General features: G+C 40.1%; 1 protein-coding gene across 9 annotated transcripts in view; it reads left to right on the top strand.

The window, feature by feature from the left end:
* The first annotated feature begins 488 nt into the window (after positions 1–488).
* The window catches only part of NR3C1 (nuclear receptor subfamily 3 group C member 1), a 129,469-nt gene continuing 112,766 nt past the window's right edge, over positions 489–17,191 (top strand). For 4 of the 9 annotated variants that reach the window (XR_009539615.1, XM_060143895.1, XM_060143894.1 and 1 more), the window contains exons 1-2: positions 1,666–1,771; positions 4,182–5,393. Coding sequence is in view for 8 of the 9 variants with exons in the window: in XM_060143895.1 (XP_059999878.1) it covers positions 4,195–5,393 (1,199 nt within the window). In the remaining variant the exon portion in view is untranslated. Of the gene's footprint in view, positions 590–708; positions 977–1,661; positions 1,772–2,035; positions 2,073–2,152; positions 2,425–4,181; positions 5,394–17,191 lie in introns of those variants that run through there. The other 5 variants (XM_060143891.1, XM_060143890.1, XM_060143889.1 and 2 more) reach the window with 5 other exon arrangements.

Here is a 17,191-nt window from a genome sequence, read left to right as displayed (position 1 = left end):
ATGCTGACATTTTAAAGCTGCGTGTGTTCTGTTTTATTTGGAGGGATGGGGGTCCCACGAACACGAAAGGGTGGGCGACGCATTGAGGCGAGTGCAGCAAATGTCAAGATTCGGGGGAGGGGCCTCCGCGGGAAACTTGGACGTGGGCCCCGAAGGGGGTGGAAGGAGAGGTCAGGAGTTGGGGTGGGGGAAGGAGGGCGTACTGTGCAAGCAACTTACTGTTTCGCTTGCAACTTGCTTTTAAGCCTGCCACCTCCCGCTTTCCTTAAAAATAATAATTTAAAAATGCAAAGAAATCCAGTTCGCTGGAGGTTTTGCATTTGGCGTGCAACTTCCTTCAAGTGTGAGCGCGCTAGGAGGGAGGGAGAGATGGGGGTTGAACTTGGCAGGCGGTGCCTCCTTCTGCCGCCGCCGCCGCCGCCTCGCAGGCTCGGAGAAGAGGGTGGGGGACAGTCGGGGCGCAGGGGAGGGTGGGTTCTGCTTTGCAACTTCTCTCCCGGTGCGAGCACGCGGCGGCGGCTGCAGACAGGGCCGCCCAGACGATGCGGGGGTGGGGGACCGCCGGCACGCGACTCCCCCCCGGCCCAGAGTATGTATGCGCCGACCCCCTTCCCTGCCCTCCCCTCCCTGAAGCCTCCCCAGAGGGCGTGTCTGGCCGTCCGGCCCTACGAGGGGCCGAGACGCTGCTGCACCGTTTCCGTGCAACCCTGTAGCCTCGTGCGAAGTGACACACTTCGCTCAACTCGGCCCGGGGGCGGCGGCGCGGACCACCCTCGCGGCTCTGCTGCGGGCCGCGCCCCGGCTCCCCCAGCCAGCCCGCTGTCACCCGCAGGGGCGCTGACGGTTGCTGCCGAGGGACCGGGCGAGCTCCGGAGTGGGTCGGGAGTCGCAGAGCTGGGCTGGGGCGGGAAGGAGCAGCGAGAAGAGAAACTAGAGAAACTCGGCTTCCCTCCGAAGCCCGCCCCAGAAAGACCAGGTCGGCCCCCGCCGCCGCCTCCTCTCCTTTCTCCTGGGGGGTGAGGGGTGGGGGTCGAGGAGAAGCCTCGGGCGCCCAGGAAGCAGCCTCGGCGGGGGCCGTGCCGGGGGGCCGCGGGCGGGCAGGCGCCGTCGCGGCCGGGGTGGCGGGGCCCGCGCGGAGGGCGTGGGGGCGGGGGCCGCGGCCGCCCCTGCAGTTGCCTAGCGTCGCCAACAGGTTGCACCGTTCCCCGCGCCGCCGCGCGGCCCCTCGGGCGGGGAGCGGCCGGGGGTGGGGTGGGAGCGCGTGTGTGTGCGAGTGTGTGCGCGCCGCGGCGCCGCCTCCGCCCGCCCCCAGCTCGGTCCCGCTCGTCTGCAGCGGCCGGGCGGCCCTTTCGCTTGTCCGCGCTGCCTCCCCTCCTCCTCCTCCTCCTCCATTTTGCTAGCTCGAGTCTGTGACGGGAGCCCCAGTCACCGCCCGCCCGTCGGGGACGGATTCTAGTGGGTAGAAAGAGACGCAGCAGCCGGAGCGGCGGGAGCGGCGGGGCGCCGGCACGGAGGACGCGCGCCCGAGAGCCCCGGCCCGCGAAGACGGGCGCGGGGCGGGGAGCTGGCTTGTCAGCCGGGAAATGGGAGACTTTCTCAAATAGGGGCTCTCCCCTCCCCCCATGGAGAAGGGGGCGGCTGTTTACTTCCTTTTTTTAGAGAGAAAAAAAATCTCTCGCTCCCGCTCCTCCTGCTTTCACACGCTAAGTTGTTTATCTCGGCTGCGGTGGGAGCGGCGGACGGTGTGGGGTGAGTGGCGCCGCCGGCAGAGGTAAGGGGAGGGGAGGGCCGGGGGCTGGGCCCCCACGGGCGCTCGCGCCCTGAGGTGCGGGCCGGGGCCGGGAGGCCGGCTCGGGGGCGCCGCGGGAGCCTGCAAAGTTTTATTAGCTTCGGGTAGTGGGGGTGGGGGCTGGCGAGGGCCGGGGGACGGTGACGACAGGGCAGCGCGCGGGTGACAGCGCTGGCCTCTTCCTCTCCCTGGACCGCCGTCCCCTGGCCGAGGGGGAGGAACCCGAGCTCTCTGCGAGTGGAGCCTCGTCGAGCCGTCCGGGTTTCCAGGCTCTCGTTCGCTGGTGAGGAATCCTGGTCTCTCTCTCTTTTTTTTTTTTCCTTCTTCCCCAAGTCCCTTTTCTTTTCCCTCCCAGGGGGCCTCCCAGACACCCATTTTTTTGGTGAACGCTGAGCCGCGTCTGAATCCTGCTCGCCCGACTCTGTCCGCTCCACCCTAGAGCGCCCGAGCGCGAGCAGGGTTTGTGTCGAGGCTCCAGTGCGTCTCCTTTCTGGCGGGCGCGCAGGGGTGTGTGTGAGTGTGTGTGTGTGCGCGCGTGTACACACGCCGGGGGCTGACAGCCTGCTACTCGGAGACTTCGGCCAGGGCTGGTGTTATCTGGTAGAAGTGGGCGTGTCGGAGAAAGAACTCAACAGGTCTGGACATATTTCTTTTTTAACCTCGCGCTTTTCTCTACCCCCCCCCACCCCGCCCCGCGAGGGTTTGTTCTTTATCGCTTGACATCACTTCGCTCCTGACGTTTTGAAGTGGCCCCTTTTAGAAGAAGACCCTCCCGAACCATAATAGTTTCGTGGTGCGATTTTTGACAAGCGCTAGTCGGACGTTTTGAGGTTGCAGACTTGGTAATTGCAGCCTTGTAATGCTGCTTAAGATCCCTTGGCATGGTTCATTAAGGCCAATTACTGTGACAGGGTTATTTGCAATTTAAACGGGGGGATAAAATCGTTTGAGGGATCGTTTCGTTTTATGAAGTATTGTTTTGGTTTCGAGTTTGAAGGCAGCTGTCAAAGTGGCGTGGAAATTCATTAGGCTCCATTTGATACCTTGTGTTTAGAGATCGTTATCAGCTAAACACGGCGGAGGGGCGGGGAGATAAGCAGTTTACCCTCAACCTCAAGATTTATAGTGGCACGTCCCCACCTCTCTGTCTACCTTCATCACGCTCCACTTTTAGCGAGGGCCAGTGAAGTTTATGCTTCTTAAAGTCTCTATACGGGAAAACTTTCCTTTCATTGGACAGGATTTGACTATACTGTCGCAAATATGCTTATCAAAGTCTCTGCCCGCCTCTTAAAACATCTTGATTGTCAACAATCTTCTAGCAACCTAACCCTCTTGAGAGTAGGCTCAGAATTAGGATAGGTGAAGGTTTAGAATGCAGGGAGAATTATTCTGAGCATTGTATTATTTTACTTGGATTTATATGAATGTGATTTTACAGTTCTGGGGTGGTTATTTTTCCCTTTGTTTTTCAATACTTCGATATATGGAAAGGAAAATCTTAATTTAGAGACATAATAGTATTTCATACTGAGGGTCTTAAGCAGTTTTAAAAGAAAATGTAACTTCATCTAGATTTTATTGTGTTGTAAGGGTTTGAGAGAGCTATATTTCTTATACCGTATTTAAAATATTGTAATGAGAAGCTACTACACATTCCTTTTTAAATCTAAATTTTAGTTAGCTTGTATACAGTGTGTTTCATTTCATATGTCCAAAATTTGAAAGCAGGCACTATTAGGCACATTCAGTAAGAAATATCGGTTAAAAATAGGAGCCTTTTCCTACCCTATTGGAAGATGAGCAGACCATCATTGTTTATCTTCCAAGTAAAATGCATGGTTCACCAGTAGGTTGTACTAAAAGGTTTGGATGTGTGACCAGCCGGTAGGAGAGGAATTGGGAGTAATTAGAGATAGAGAATTCTAGCATAGTGTTTATCAGATTTTACGTTTATTAGTTCTCAGAAAAGCCAACAGCCTTGACTGGTTGAAAAGAGGTAGGAATTTCAATGATCATACTTCCTTTTTTTTAATTAAATACTTCGACATCAACTTGAACCTTCAGAATAAACAGATGTAATGAATTATAATGTCCGTGATTAACAAAGTTACCAATTTGTGAGTGGCAGGATGAATAGCCAAGCTTAGTTTGATACCGTTTTGTTCTCAGCTGTGCAAATGGACTGCATTGTACTTTTAAACGTGGCACACTGAATGCGAGCAGGAGACACGGCTTTTATTTTACGGAAGTCAGAATCTACTCTTCTGATAACAAGGAATTAGATTCGGAATTAACTAAAAGGTTCATTTAACAGGCTCTTCTTACTAATCGGATCACAGAGATAATGTGATTTTATAGCTTATTATGTCCCCCTCTCTTTTTTTTGTAGCTGATATTCACTGATGGACCCCAAGGAATCATTAAGCCCCCCCAGTAGAGAAGAAATCCCCAGCAGTGTGCTTAGTCGAGAGAGGGGAAATGTGATGGACTTCTATAAAACCCTAAGGGGAGGAGCTACTGTGAAGGTTTCTGCATCTTCACCCTCACTGGCTGCTGCTTCTCAGGCTGACTCCAAGCAGCAAAGACTTTTGGTTGATTTTCCAAAAGGCTCCGGAAGCAATGCGCAGCAGCCAGATCTGTCCAAGGCAGTTTCACTCTCAATGGGACTGTATATGGGAGAGACAGAGACAAAAGTAATGGGAAATGACCTGGGATTCCCACAGCAGGGCCAAATGAGCCTTTCCTCTGGGGAAACAGACTTTCGGCTTCTGGAAGAAAGCATCGCAAACCTCAATAGGTCGACCAGTGTTCCAGAGAACCCCAAGAATTCAGCATCAGCTGCTGCCTCTGCTGCCCCCACAGAGAAGGAGTTTCCAAAAACTCACTCTGATGTATCTTCAGAACAGCAAAATTTGAAGGGCCAGACTGGCACTAATGGGGGTAATGTGAAGTTGTATACCACAGACCAAAGCACCTTTGACATATGGAGGAAAAAACTCCAGGATTTGGAGTTTTCTTCTGGGTCCCCAGGTAAAGAGACAAGTGAGAGCCCTTGGAGCTCAGACCTCTTGATAGATGAAAACTGTTTGCTTTCTCCTTTGGCAGGAGAGGATGATCCATTCCTTCTGGAAGGAAACTCAAAAGAGGACTGTAAGCCTCTTGTCTTACTGGACACTAAACCTAAAATTAAGGATAATGGAGATCTGATCTTATCAAGCCCTAACAGTGTGCCACTGCCCCAAGTGAAAACAGAAAAAGAAGATTTTATTGAACTCTGCACCCCTGGAGTAATTAAGCAGGAGAAACTGGGCCCAGTTTATTGTCAGGCCAGCTTTTCTGGAGCAAATATAATTGGTAATAAAATGTCTGCCATTTCTGTTCATGGTGTGAGTACCTCTGGGGGACAGATGTACCACTATGACATGAATACAGCATCCCTTTCTCAACAGCAGGATCAGAAACCTATTTTTAATGTCATTCCACCAATTCCTGTTGGTTCAGAAAATTGGAATAGATGCCAGGGATCTGGAGATGATAACTTGACTTCCTTAGGGACTTTGAACTTCTCCGGTCGATCGGTTTTTTCTAATGGCTATTCAAGGTAAGATTAATGCTTTCTGTTTCTTGAGAATGGTACATTTAAGATCAATTGATAGATTTAAGTATTCATTTATTTGAATGTGTTCGACAACAATTCAAGTGCTTTTTCATGTGAATAAGTTTAAGCGGGCTCTTGAAAGTAGGCATGGTAGAAAACCTAAGTGATTGGTCTGTACAAAACCCTTCCCAGTATTTTTTTCCCCCCTGAAATAATGGTATTTAGTATCCCATTGGCCAGTAATTGAAATTTTTATGTAAAAATTTTAAAGAATACTGCTCATTTACAGGTGTCTTTAGTAAAAAATATGTAAATTCAAGGGGGTATAGTGTTTAGAAATATATATTTATTGTGCATATTTTTAAAGCTGTTTTAGAATATGCTCTTACACTACGATGAAAAACACCCGTAATACTTCACGTAATCAAACGTTGTGCTGTATTTGTACATTTGTGAAGTGTTAGCCTGAGGAGATTAAAGGGTTAAAAATTAGAAGTACTAACAATGAACCCTTTTCTTCAAACTGAACCTTGAAGAATCTGAGTTCTGAGATTGCTAAAGCAATGCAGTCAGTGCGCAGTGTACCTGACGAGAGTGTTAGACGTGGGACTTGCCCACAGCGTTCCTGACCTAAAGCAGATAAGTTGTGTCTGCTGATTGGTCTCTTTAAGAAAGGAATTGGTGGCAACACGGTGCTTGATTTTACTTTCAAATGTTCTTACAAGTTCTCAAGTAGATAGCTGATGGCCAACATTGTTGAGCTTCAGTCTCAGCTATGTTTGATTTGTTTCTCTGTCTCCTTTTTTCTGCATCATTTTTAAGTATATTGACATTTCCATTTGACCTCAAAAAGGTCTGTTAAAATGTAATTACCAGGAGAAAGTTCTAAATGTAGGTGTATCTTCCTAGGAGTTAAGTTCTCTATCCTGCACCCCCACCCCCAGTTCAGATAAATGTATATCACATTTTAGGTGTGAAGGAAAATATAAAAATGTAATTGTAGAGACACAAGATTGATTGATTAATCAGTGGGTTTTTTTGAGGGAGGAGGAAGGGCATAGTAGACACAGTGATTTCTTTGTATGTAAGTACTGTAAGTTCTTAAATATTCGTGTTCACATTAACTAGTCATTGAAGATTTTATTTAAAACTCTCTTTAAAAATGCTTTTTCTGTTAAAGGTATATTCTAATACTGAGGTGTCTCTTTTCTTTCCTCTTTAAGTAGGAAGCTTTGCTTGTTGGGGAAAAAATTTAGACTTAGATTTAGGCTATGTTCTGTTCCTTTAAAAGGCTTAGATGTTTCTTATCAAAAGAAAAAAAAATCCTTGGTTCTTGTGTGTCTTAACGTAAACTACCTACTAATCTATTATTAAAATAATAATTATCTTTTACTTAGAAGAACACTTCAGCTTTTTATTGCTATCATTCTGAATTGAAGGTTTAAAATGTTTTCAGTAAGGAGATTTGAGATGTTATCGCATAAGCTGTTGTGTTTAAACGTTAAAAGACATGCTGTGTTTTAAATTTTTCAATCTCAAATTTTTGGCAGTGGAATTGATGATTGAATGTGCTTGTTTGTCTTGAAAGAGTAAGTACAGTTGGTTTGACTAAGCTTTCTGTAGGAAACTTACATTGATTTATAAAACATGGAATCGTACAAAGAAAAATCATATATCTTAGGAAAAGCTTGGTGATTATTAATGCTTTTTGTTCTGATAATCAGCATGGTAATGTTATCATTTTCCTTACTACAAAAAAGGCATGGAACAAGAACTTATAATTTTCCATTCACAATGAACTTTCATTAAGCCCTATAGAATCTAGGATCTGGAGAGTAAGTCTTAGATGAATATAGTTATCCTTAAATCATTAAAGATCATTTTAGTACTTTTTCTAGTAGTTTATAACATTTAAAGTGTGTCAGCCTCATAACAGCCATATGATAGTAGACAAAGCAATGATGATGTGGCTCTTTCAAGATTCTTTAATATCCAGTGAAATGATTATTTTATGCCAATGTGTGATTTGGAATTATAATCAGTAGTTTGTGTCCTAATGAAAAGGTATAATATCTTTACAGGATAGTTTGAGAAAGTTTGAAAATTTTGTACCTTATGGGATTAACATTGGGAACTGTGATTACCCAGAACAAAGCTTCTTCCAAATAAATTGAAACAATGTTTCTTTTTTACCATCATTGAATTAGCCTGTTGTTTCCAAACAATAGCCTTGATATAACTAAAATTGGTTGCTTTCTCTTCTCTATATGTTACTTTGGTTCCAGCCAAACATTAAGGCCAGTGACCCTGAGTAATCAGCAGGTATATCAACATGTTGAGACAACTATACTGAATACTGATTTTCTGATTTTAGATATAGAAATATTAAATCCACTAATAACTTGCCTTCTATTTAAGTTTTTTAAAGCAAAAATTGTAATTTGACTTTTTAAGATGTCACCTAAAATTGCTTTTTCTTAGTATGCTTGAAAAAAGTCACTTTACACTCTGTTTTGGGAGGGAAGGCAATTCCTTCTGATGTGTCAACATAGCACAACATCCAGTTATTATGTTAAATTGTAAAATTATGAGTGTCATGATTGAGCATAGTAAAGTTTTTTTTTTTAAGGTTTAAGTTCGTTGATAGTAAAACAAGAGAAACCTCATTGATACTCAAATACATTCTTTAAGTAAAACGAACTAGCCATTCTACCTTAATATGCTTTTTAAATTCTGAAATTCAGTAAATTTAGCATAAACGTGTAACATTGATGAAGGCAGATTTCTGCATGATTTGATTTTCAGCATTGTTTTACTTGAGCATTAATGGTGAAACTGCTGAAAAGAGGCAAAGAAGTAAATGGTTTCAGGTGGAATTAGAGCTTTTATTGGGATTATGTTGAAACTTTAGTGTTAAAAAGTTGATCATTTTCTGAAGGGTATGATTATTGGAGAGAAAGAATGATGCAAGATGAATTTGTAAATTCAGTCTTAGGTGGAGTTTAGGGCTCTGTTGGTTGCCATTTAATGAAGCTATGAAAATTTATGTAGATTTTAACATCTCATTATTAATTGCACCTGTGTCTAATTTTATTAACATAATGCAAATGAAGACCTGTACAAGCACAGGATGAGTGAAGCAAATTCTGTCCCTTTTTCATTTTTCTTATTAACATCATGTTGAATGTTTTCTCAGAGAAGGGAGGCATAAAGAAGAGATTTTTATTGATTTTCCCCCTTTTTAATGGATACTTTCTTTACTTCCTTTTTCCTCTCCTTCCAGAGGTTCTGGCAGTGAGTATTTCAATCAGTGTCTTTTTTAACCTTAATGTTTCTGATATTCACTCATAAAACGATTTCTGAATGTTAAAGGAGATTTGCTTTTGGCTCTGTGTGTATTTTTAGCTTTATGATAATCTTTTCCTTTTCTTAAAACCCTCTACTTCTTTATGGCTATATTATTAGTAAAAGAAAAAAAAAACACAAGGTAAAACACATTGTGTATTCAGGTGTGTCAATTTAGTGTGGAATGACTCCAGTATAGAAATGTGTGATTAGCGTGTGGTCAGATTTTATTGAAATTACTTCTTGTGATGTTTCTTTGGCTATTCCATTATATTTTTATAACTGATAAAATAATTTGTATTATAATGCTGTTTTGGTTTTATCTATTGATGTTACAGATATTTTAGTTAATCTGACCACTTTCAACATTATGTTGACTGTTTATAAATTTTATGAAAGACCTATTCTGAAACATACCTTCCATAAATGTAGCTTAAATGCAAATTGTAATAGTAGTAAAATTCATATGTGTGTAGAGATCACTTTAGGGGCTTTTTGAGATTTTAGTGAAGGAGAGATTGACTCAAAAGGGTTTATTTTAGTATGAGTGACTAATGTGAAAGAACATCTGTATTAATTGGTTGATTATAAGTCTTAATCCACACTGGCCTGCAGGTGATTGAAATAGGCTAGTTGTTAGGAAATCTTAATTTACGTTGGGTTTAAAATAAGCCTGGGACATATTTCTTAAAACCCACTTTTTCTTACTTTTAAGATCACACCTAATTTTACTGAGCAATAAGTTCTCATTATGTACTGCTGTTTATCTGAGCAAATTAAATAGACAAAATAGGTTTGTGCCTAATAGCATTTACCTTCTGAGGATATCCTGGTAATTGTGTAATGCCGTTTTTACAGGTATTTGCCAAAGTAATGGGCACTTGCTTCCATATTTCTGAGTCAAGGAAAATGTATATTGGTAAATTGTATTGCAAAAGAATTTTCAAGAAATATTTTGTTGAATTAAACTATAACTGAAAAAAATCAACTACTTACTGACCTCTATAGAAGTGTTTCGAAGCCCACGCTCTCTTTACTTCTGTAACTTCAGAGAGCCAGCTGCTCTCATTTCCTTCTGGCTTGTTCTACTCGTGTTTTGTATTTTCAAGTAAATAAAAATATTCTTATGGGGAACTTCCATTTAGGGGGAAAAAAAAAAGAGAAAAGATCTGTTAAGTGTTCCTCTCTCTTTGAATTGTGCATGATCATTTTTATGTTAGCCTGGATTAGAGTGTGAGTTTTAATGGTAATTTTTGTATTGATTTTACCCAGTAAGTTATAGTTTAGAAAGTAAGCAATTTTATAGTGGTTCAAAAATTAGTTGTAGAGAGTGATTTCAACCCCCAGACACCTAATTTTGACAGGTTGCCTTTTTATTCCTCACTACCGTCACAAATGTCCCTTGAATACGGGTTTCCAGTGGAGTTTGTGAATTAAAGGGTATTGGGGGAAGGCAGGCAAGAGAGGGAGGGGCGGTGGAGATGTGGAAAGGTGGAAGATAAGTTTAGAAACATCAAGAGCAATTCCGAAAACCAACAATTTGGATCAGCTGTCATGAAGTCAGAGGACTAAAAAAAGAAAAATTTAGGGCTGTGTTTCAGGATTACAATTTAGTTTCTTTTATCTGAGGTAAAAATCTAAAGCTAATTGTGGCAATATAACCCTGATGTTTATAGGATTACATTGTTGTCTTTTGCTATACTTTATTACCAAAAAAAAAAAAAAAGATGGAATGGAGATTTTAATTCCTTTTAGATTATTTCAGCTAAGATCAAGTTCATATTTTCCCCATTTTTATAGGCTGCTATTTAATCAATAACAATCTAATTACTGGCATGTAGTTGAAACAAGGATGATGTGTTATGTTGATAAAACCACTTTATATTTCCTAGTGCACTTTGACATACACTGTCATCTGACTATGGAGTACAACCCTCTTCTCTAGTAATATATTTCCATGGGTTGCATATTTTTCTGCTGGAATGTTAAAGAAATAAGTTCTTATTTATGTTACATATATATAATAAATTATGGGATTCTGCAGTTGCCAGATGGTCATTTAAACTATTTATATTGCAATATGGTCCTTAAAGTCAATTATTTTGAATGGAAATGTGTCATCACCTAATTTTATCTCTGGGCCAGTTTAAATATTAATGACTTATCTTAGTAGAGCTGCATGCTTAAACATACTTTTCCAGAGTAACTCAAATATTAATTTTGAGTGCTTTAAAACTTTTTTTCTTTTGAGCAAGTTTCAGCGAGATTAAAACTATCTATAATACAACAAATTTAGTGAAAGCCTCTTATTTTAGAATTTTTTTCTTTCACGCTGTTAGCGCTCCAAAAATATCTGTGGGGAGAGAAAGGTTTAATGATATGATTAGTTGTAAATGTTTAGCACGTTATCTTACATGGAATTTTAATTTTTTTAACAATTTGAGAGTTCAACTTAAGTATGCAGTGTTTAGGACATACAGTTTGTTGCAATAAATGTTAACTTTTCTTTTTACAATAAAATTAACCTTTATTCTAGTTGATTTCATAATTATTCTTAATATTTAGCTGTGGCTATTATGAAAGTATATTTGATAGCCAATTTTTTAAAGCTATTGTGAAATGACATCTAACTTAGTACATGCTTTATTATTTCATGCTGGTTGGGGCAATGCAGTGACTTATGACCTTATGATTGTCACATGTTGAACTGTAAAGCTCTACCGGTTTGCTATGGACACTTTTACTTTGTTGTTGTTTTACTGTTTTTGTGCTTTTGTAATTATTGGGGATAAGGGTTTTCTTAATTTTAAGATGATATAAATTGCAAGTTTGGTGGGTTTTTTTCCTAATCTTCAAATCCCTTCCAAACAATTTAATTTAGTTATTCAATAGTAGAAATAGTAGAAGGAAGAAGACTTGAGTTCTAAGGCTGAGCTGAACAAATCTATGACCTTGAGTAATTAGGTGTTTTAGAGTCAAAATATTTTCTTTACAATTATATATGAATTATTTTCAAAACGTGTGTGTACTTCTGTTTCTAAAATTCTACAATCTTCTTAACCTATTGTTTTAGTGAAGGAGGCAACTGGGGTAGGGAATGATATACTAAAACTGGGTCTTTGTACATTATCAAGAAGTACAAGACAAGAATGAACCCAAATTTGGTATTTTTATGAAATAATAATTTAAAATAACGTAGTTGGTGGTACATAGAAAATAATATGTAAACACTGTTGTTGGTAGAGCCAGAGAGGTGGGGCTCTTGGGTTCTCAAAGCTTGCTTTCTATGTTTGGTACAATGATTTTAGATTAGAGCTTAAAGGGAGTTGAGAGCTCATCTACTCCCCACACTCTCATTTCTGAGATGAGGAAATGAGACCTATAGAAAGTGTCTAGAGAAAGATCACAGAATTAGTTAGTGGTATCACACTTTGAATACCTAATTCTCAATAGTCTAAACTCCTCAGCAGGCTTCTCTCAACATCTAGTCTCTAGTTGTAGAGATCTGAAACATAATACAGATGAGGCAGGTATTCTATGAAAGTTACTTTGAAGTTAACTATATTGTCCATATTCTTTCCTATATATTTTTAACCTTAAAAATCTTAGGAAAAAAGATTATTAAAAATCTTTAATTTTGTGGCACCACTATGCTAAGGACTTTGTATGCATTCATCTCATTTAAACCTCTTAACAATGCTATGAAGATTTTTAATTCTAGTTTCTATATTGTTACTGATTCTGTCCTTAACTTTGCGGTATTGAAGGCAGCTGTTATTTACCTTAATTTTATAGGTGGGGAAATCTGAGACATTTAAAGAAAAAAAGAAAAACATAGGAATACTTAATAGTGATCTGAAGGGAAATATTTGATATTGTGTTAGAAATCCCTCTTGGATCTTCAGTAATTTTTATTTGTCATCAGTGAATTTGTAAACAAAATATAAAGGAGAAATGGGATCATGCCTCTCTGCTGTCTTGCATACATTTGTGTAGTCACTTACGGCTCCCTGTCACAGTTTCAGTTTCTGGAAAATAGGGAGAGCACCCAGCATTCTTGCTTGCGAGTCTTATGCATGGTGGTTTACTTTGAAAATTAAAAAGTACTATAAAAATTCAACGTGGAATTCTTAAAGCTCTGCAACGTCTACTGAGCTCAAACCAGCATGACCCTCACTGGCTTAAGTACATTGGGACATCTGTGCCTATGGAGGTATTTCCTATTTATCAAGCACTAAGACTTTTTCAGTGTCTACTATGTATAATCCCTGAAGAGTCATGGATCCCAGTTTTATAAGGACTAATATATTTAAAACCTTCTAGTGCCAAGATCGCTTTTTTACATTGATATATTTTTCAGTTTGGGGTTTTTATTAGCTTTTCAGTGCCATCTGAACTTAATAGCCATACTGATAACTTCAATCACATTGTTATCTTTTTCTAAATAAACGCCAGAATACCCCCCTTTCTGTTTTACTGTCTGGTATTCTTGTAAAATCAAGTATGCAAAGATCCTTTGTCATTAAGAAACTTTAATTTGAAAAGCTGTGAGAAAAAGAGCTTCTGACTATAATGAATACCAAAATTTATCCTAAGTTTATAAATTTGGGAGAATTATGAAGCTCACTTGACTTTATTTACTGACTTTTTTCTTTTTGATAAAGTGGTTGAAAAAAACTGCAGAAAAATTTAGTGGATTAAACCAAAGATATAAATCTCTTTAGATAACAAAGAACCGAGTACAGAAACACGTTAAGTGGCAGTTTCTTATCACTAGACACATACAGTGGGCTGGTGTCGGTGCAGTCAGTGGGTACTGGGTTTTGAATATAATCTAAGAAGAAATGTTTCTAAAGGAAAGGTAAGAAAAATAGGTGAAATAATCTCTAATTCAATATATTAGGGATGAGTGATCCTTTAATTGATAATAATCATTTAACAAGATAATAATCACTTAACAAGATAATAATCACTTAACAAGACTGTGCGGTGCTTTGGGGGGTACCAAAGACACTATTTGAAAGAGAAAACAGAGAAGCCGGAAGAAAAAGTTAGAACTAAGAAATCCATGGAAGTTCTAAATGCCAGTTCCAGTGTCTGGTTGAATCTGATTTTTCGAATGCCTAAGTGCTTCTGTATGAATACTGGGAAATATATAAGCAGCCTAGTTACACTGTGTTAATAGGTGGACGAGCCACAAAGGCCTGTCCTAGGAAGGGAATTCTTGAGATGGGTGAAGTGGGAGGTTAACTACAACATCTCAAAGGTCCTTCCAACTGCCCTGGCAGCAGCAAACACTTACTGAGCTAGGCATTGGGCATCCAGAGATAAAGAAGAGAGAGATCCCCAACCGCGACTTCACAGATCTTCTCGAGGTCTTCATACTTGTCCCACCCTGCATCCCACTGCACCCCACCCCACAACTTTCCACATCCATTTTGCTTTTTGAAATGTCCACTTACCCCAGAAGGCATAACTGAAACTTCATAGAGGAGGAGAGTGTGTGGATGCATGGAAACAGGAGTTGATTCAGTTATTTGGGATAAAAAGGCGGTAACAAGGAGTCTGAGACAGATGGAAAGAATGAGCTGATTAGATGAGGAATGAGTAGTTGGGAATGAGCCAGCAGGAGACTTCGTCACCTGTGGAGGAAACTAATATGTACAGTGTTGTCATCCTATACATTACATGATATAAGACAAGGAGAAAACATGATTTGCGTGCTTAGTGCATAACCTCAGGTTATACCACCTTGGTGTAAGACTTTCTTTTTCTTCTAGTCACTTAAGAATATCTCCTAACTCTCTGGAAGAAGCATAATCCTCTTTTTAGGTCCCCTGATGCATTTTATGCCTGGGAACATTCTCCTCCCGGATATCTACATGGCTCTTTCTCTCACTTTATTCAGGTCTCCACTTAAACATCAGCTCCTAAGAGAGGCCTCTCTGACTGCTTTATCTGAAATAGTAGCATCTTTCACGTACTCTTCCCTTCCCCTCAACATTATATACCTAATTGTTTGTGTCTTATCTGCTCACCTGCTGAAACCTGAGTTCCATAAGAGCAGTGATATTGTCTGCCTTGCTTATTCCTATATCCCAGCAAGTCGAAGAGTGTCTAGCACATAGTAAGACCTCAATAAATACACGTTGAATGTATGAATAAACAAACTTGACATATAAACTAAGATGTATAAGGATGGATTGCACTCCTGTCTTTCCAGAGAAAGGAAATATCAGCAGATAGTATCACTGAGAGAGATGGTAGCCCAGGTTATCTTCTCCAGATAGGAAACAGGTTTTAAGGTGGATAAGCGCTTATGTATCCAGAGACAAAGTGTACATAAAGAATTTTCTTTTTAATGGTTGTCAGCCTTTAAGTTGGCTCTAAGACTTTGAAATGAATTGCTCTTTCACAGTGTCTTACAACAACTCTGGTACATTTACCATTGAACAAATTAGGGTAACCAAAGCTTTGAAACGAAGAGTTTGAGGTTTGGCTTTTTTAAATTTATCCTGCTTAAGCTAGTAATCTTTTGTAGCTTTCATCTTTATGTTTTTCACTTGTTTAAGAATTGAGGTTATGCTTGCAGACATCTAATGTGTACATTTGTGTTGATTTATCTAGACAAGTCAGGCAAGAAATCAATTTGCCCATTTTTCAGATAACTGTGTGTATAATGACTGAATACTCCAAGAGAGGAGGTATCTTATTTTTGCTTGAACTTCCAGATTATCGTTCTTCAGCTTATTTAGATTTGACTTATTCTACCTATAGTTTTGACTTCTTCTATCTATGGTATATAGCAGCAATTCAAAGTTAGTAAGATAAGTTATCTCTTCCACTAAGAGTGGTAGGAGAGTTCAACCTAATATGGTAAAGACAGTCACAGAAAAGAGAAAATGTAAGGTAAGTAGGTATTAGCTAAAGCCAGAAAATCAGATATGGTCATTTAAGAATGAACTGCTTTAGTATTCAGGAAAAAAAGAGGGGAGGACCAAGGACAGTGCTCTGGAAGGCATCCAAAGAGAGCAGCCACAAAAGATAATGAATAGCTGGAGAATTAGGAGACAAAAATTTTAAATTGGGGCGGGAGAGAGTAGTATATGCTGTCAAGTCAACTAGGATAGAAGAGAGAGAACAGAATATCGTAAATACGAGAGACTGTTGTTGAAGCCAGTCTTTAAAATGTATAAACGTTCTCAGAAGTCTCAAAGTGAAATCCTAAATGGAACAACAACACAACTAGATTTAATTTAGTTATTTAAATTCAGAAAGAAAGGAAGAAACCCTGAGTTTGAGATCTTAATCGGTCTTTCAAATTTAGTTGAAAATATTGAAGTGGATAATAAGAAACATGCTTGTGAGACCACAAAGACCCTGACACTGGGTGAGGAGTAAGAGACAAAGGCAGGAAACCAGGGGGGAATTAAGTTTCTGTTCCCGGAGAAGCCAGCACAACAGAAAAACAAAAAACAAAAAAAAACTGGCCATACCCTCGTTCTAATTGACTGCAACACTGCTTTCACTGTTATTCCCCTAATCAAAAAATGTCTGTGATTCTGTTACCTACAGCATTGTGGTTCTCCATCTTCCTTCCACCACAACCCATACGCCAAATAGCAGCCACGTGGATGCTCCAGAACCCTTGGAGAACGTGGGTTATGCACAATTCATGCAGCTGTATCCTGATCTGTCATATCCAGGAAAGCACATCTGAGTGTAACTGAGATCATAGGATAGTCTGTGAATTGGCTCTTCTAAAGATGGTTTTTGTTTATTACTATTTTCACAAATGCCTTTTCAAAACTTACAAAAATGATGTGTTCATTCCCTTCAGCAAAATTATACCAAGAAAATGTAATAAGCTTTTCCTCATTGTCTCTCCTTTCCTCTTTCTTCCTTCCTTTCCTTTCCTGTTTCCCCTTCCACATTTCTGTATAAATCATATAAGCATACACACACACATATAAAGCGTTCTGGGTTGTTTGTTTTTAAATAAGAATAGGATCATCATATACCAGTTTCTCTGAAGCTTGCTTTTCTAACAGTACACGCTGAACATCCTTCCAGATAAACAGATGTAGATCCCATTCTTTTTAATTAGTTGTGCAATGTTCCATTCAGGTTGTTTCATGATTTTTGCCACTACAAACAAGGCTGCAATAGACACCCTTTTCTGTGTATCCTTACAAATAGCAACTTTGTTTCTAAACATAGATTCCCCCAAAGTAGGGTTGCTGAATCAAGGGTATATACACTTACATTTTTGACAGGTATTTCCAAATTACTTTTCACAAGGGTTACAGCAAATCATTCTAAGCTGGCAGTGTTTTTACTTTATAATGAAAATACGTAAATCATTATTAATAACAGATTTCCTGCCACAAGTCCTAAAATTGATCACAACATACCAGCGTGCCATATGATGCAGCTGAGGACTACTGCAGTCTGGA

This window comes from Lagenorhynchus albirostris, chromosome 3, assembly GCF_949774975.1.
Source record: "Lagenorhynchus albirostris chromosome 3, mLagAlb1.1, whole genome shotgun sequence".
Lineage (NCBI taxonomy): Eukaryota > Metazoa > Chordata > Mammalia > Artiodactyla > Delphinidae > Lagenorhynchus > Lagenorhynchus albirostris.
Note: the sequence above shows the minus strand (reverse complement) of the source record. Positions and strands in the feature narration are given on the sequence as shown.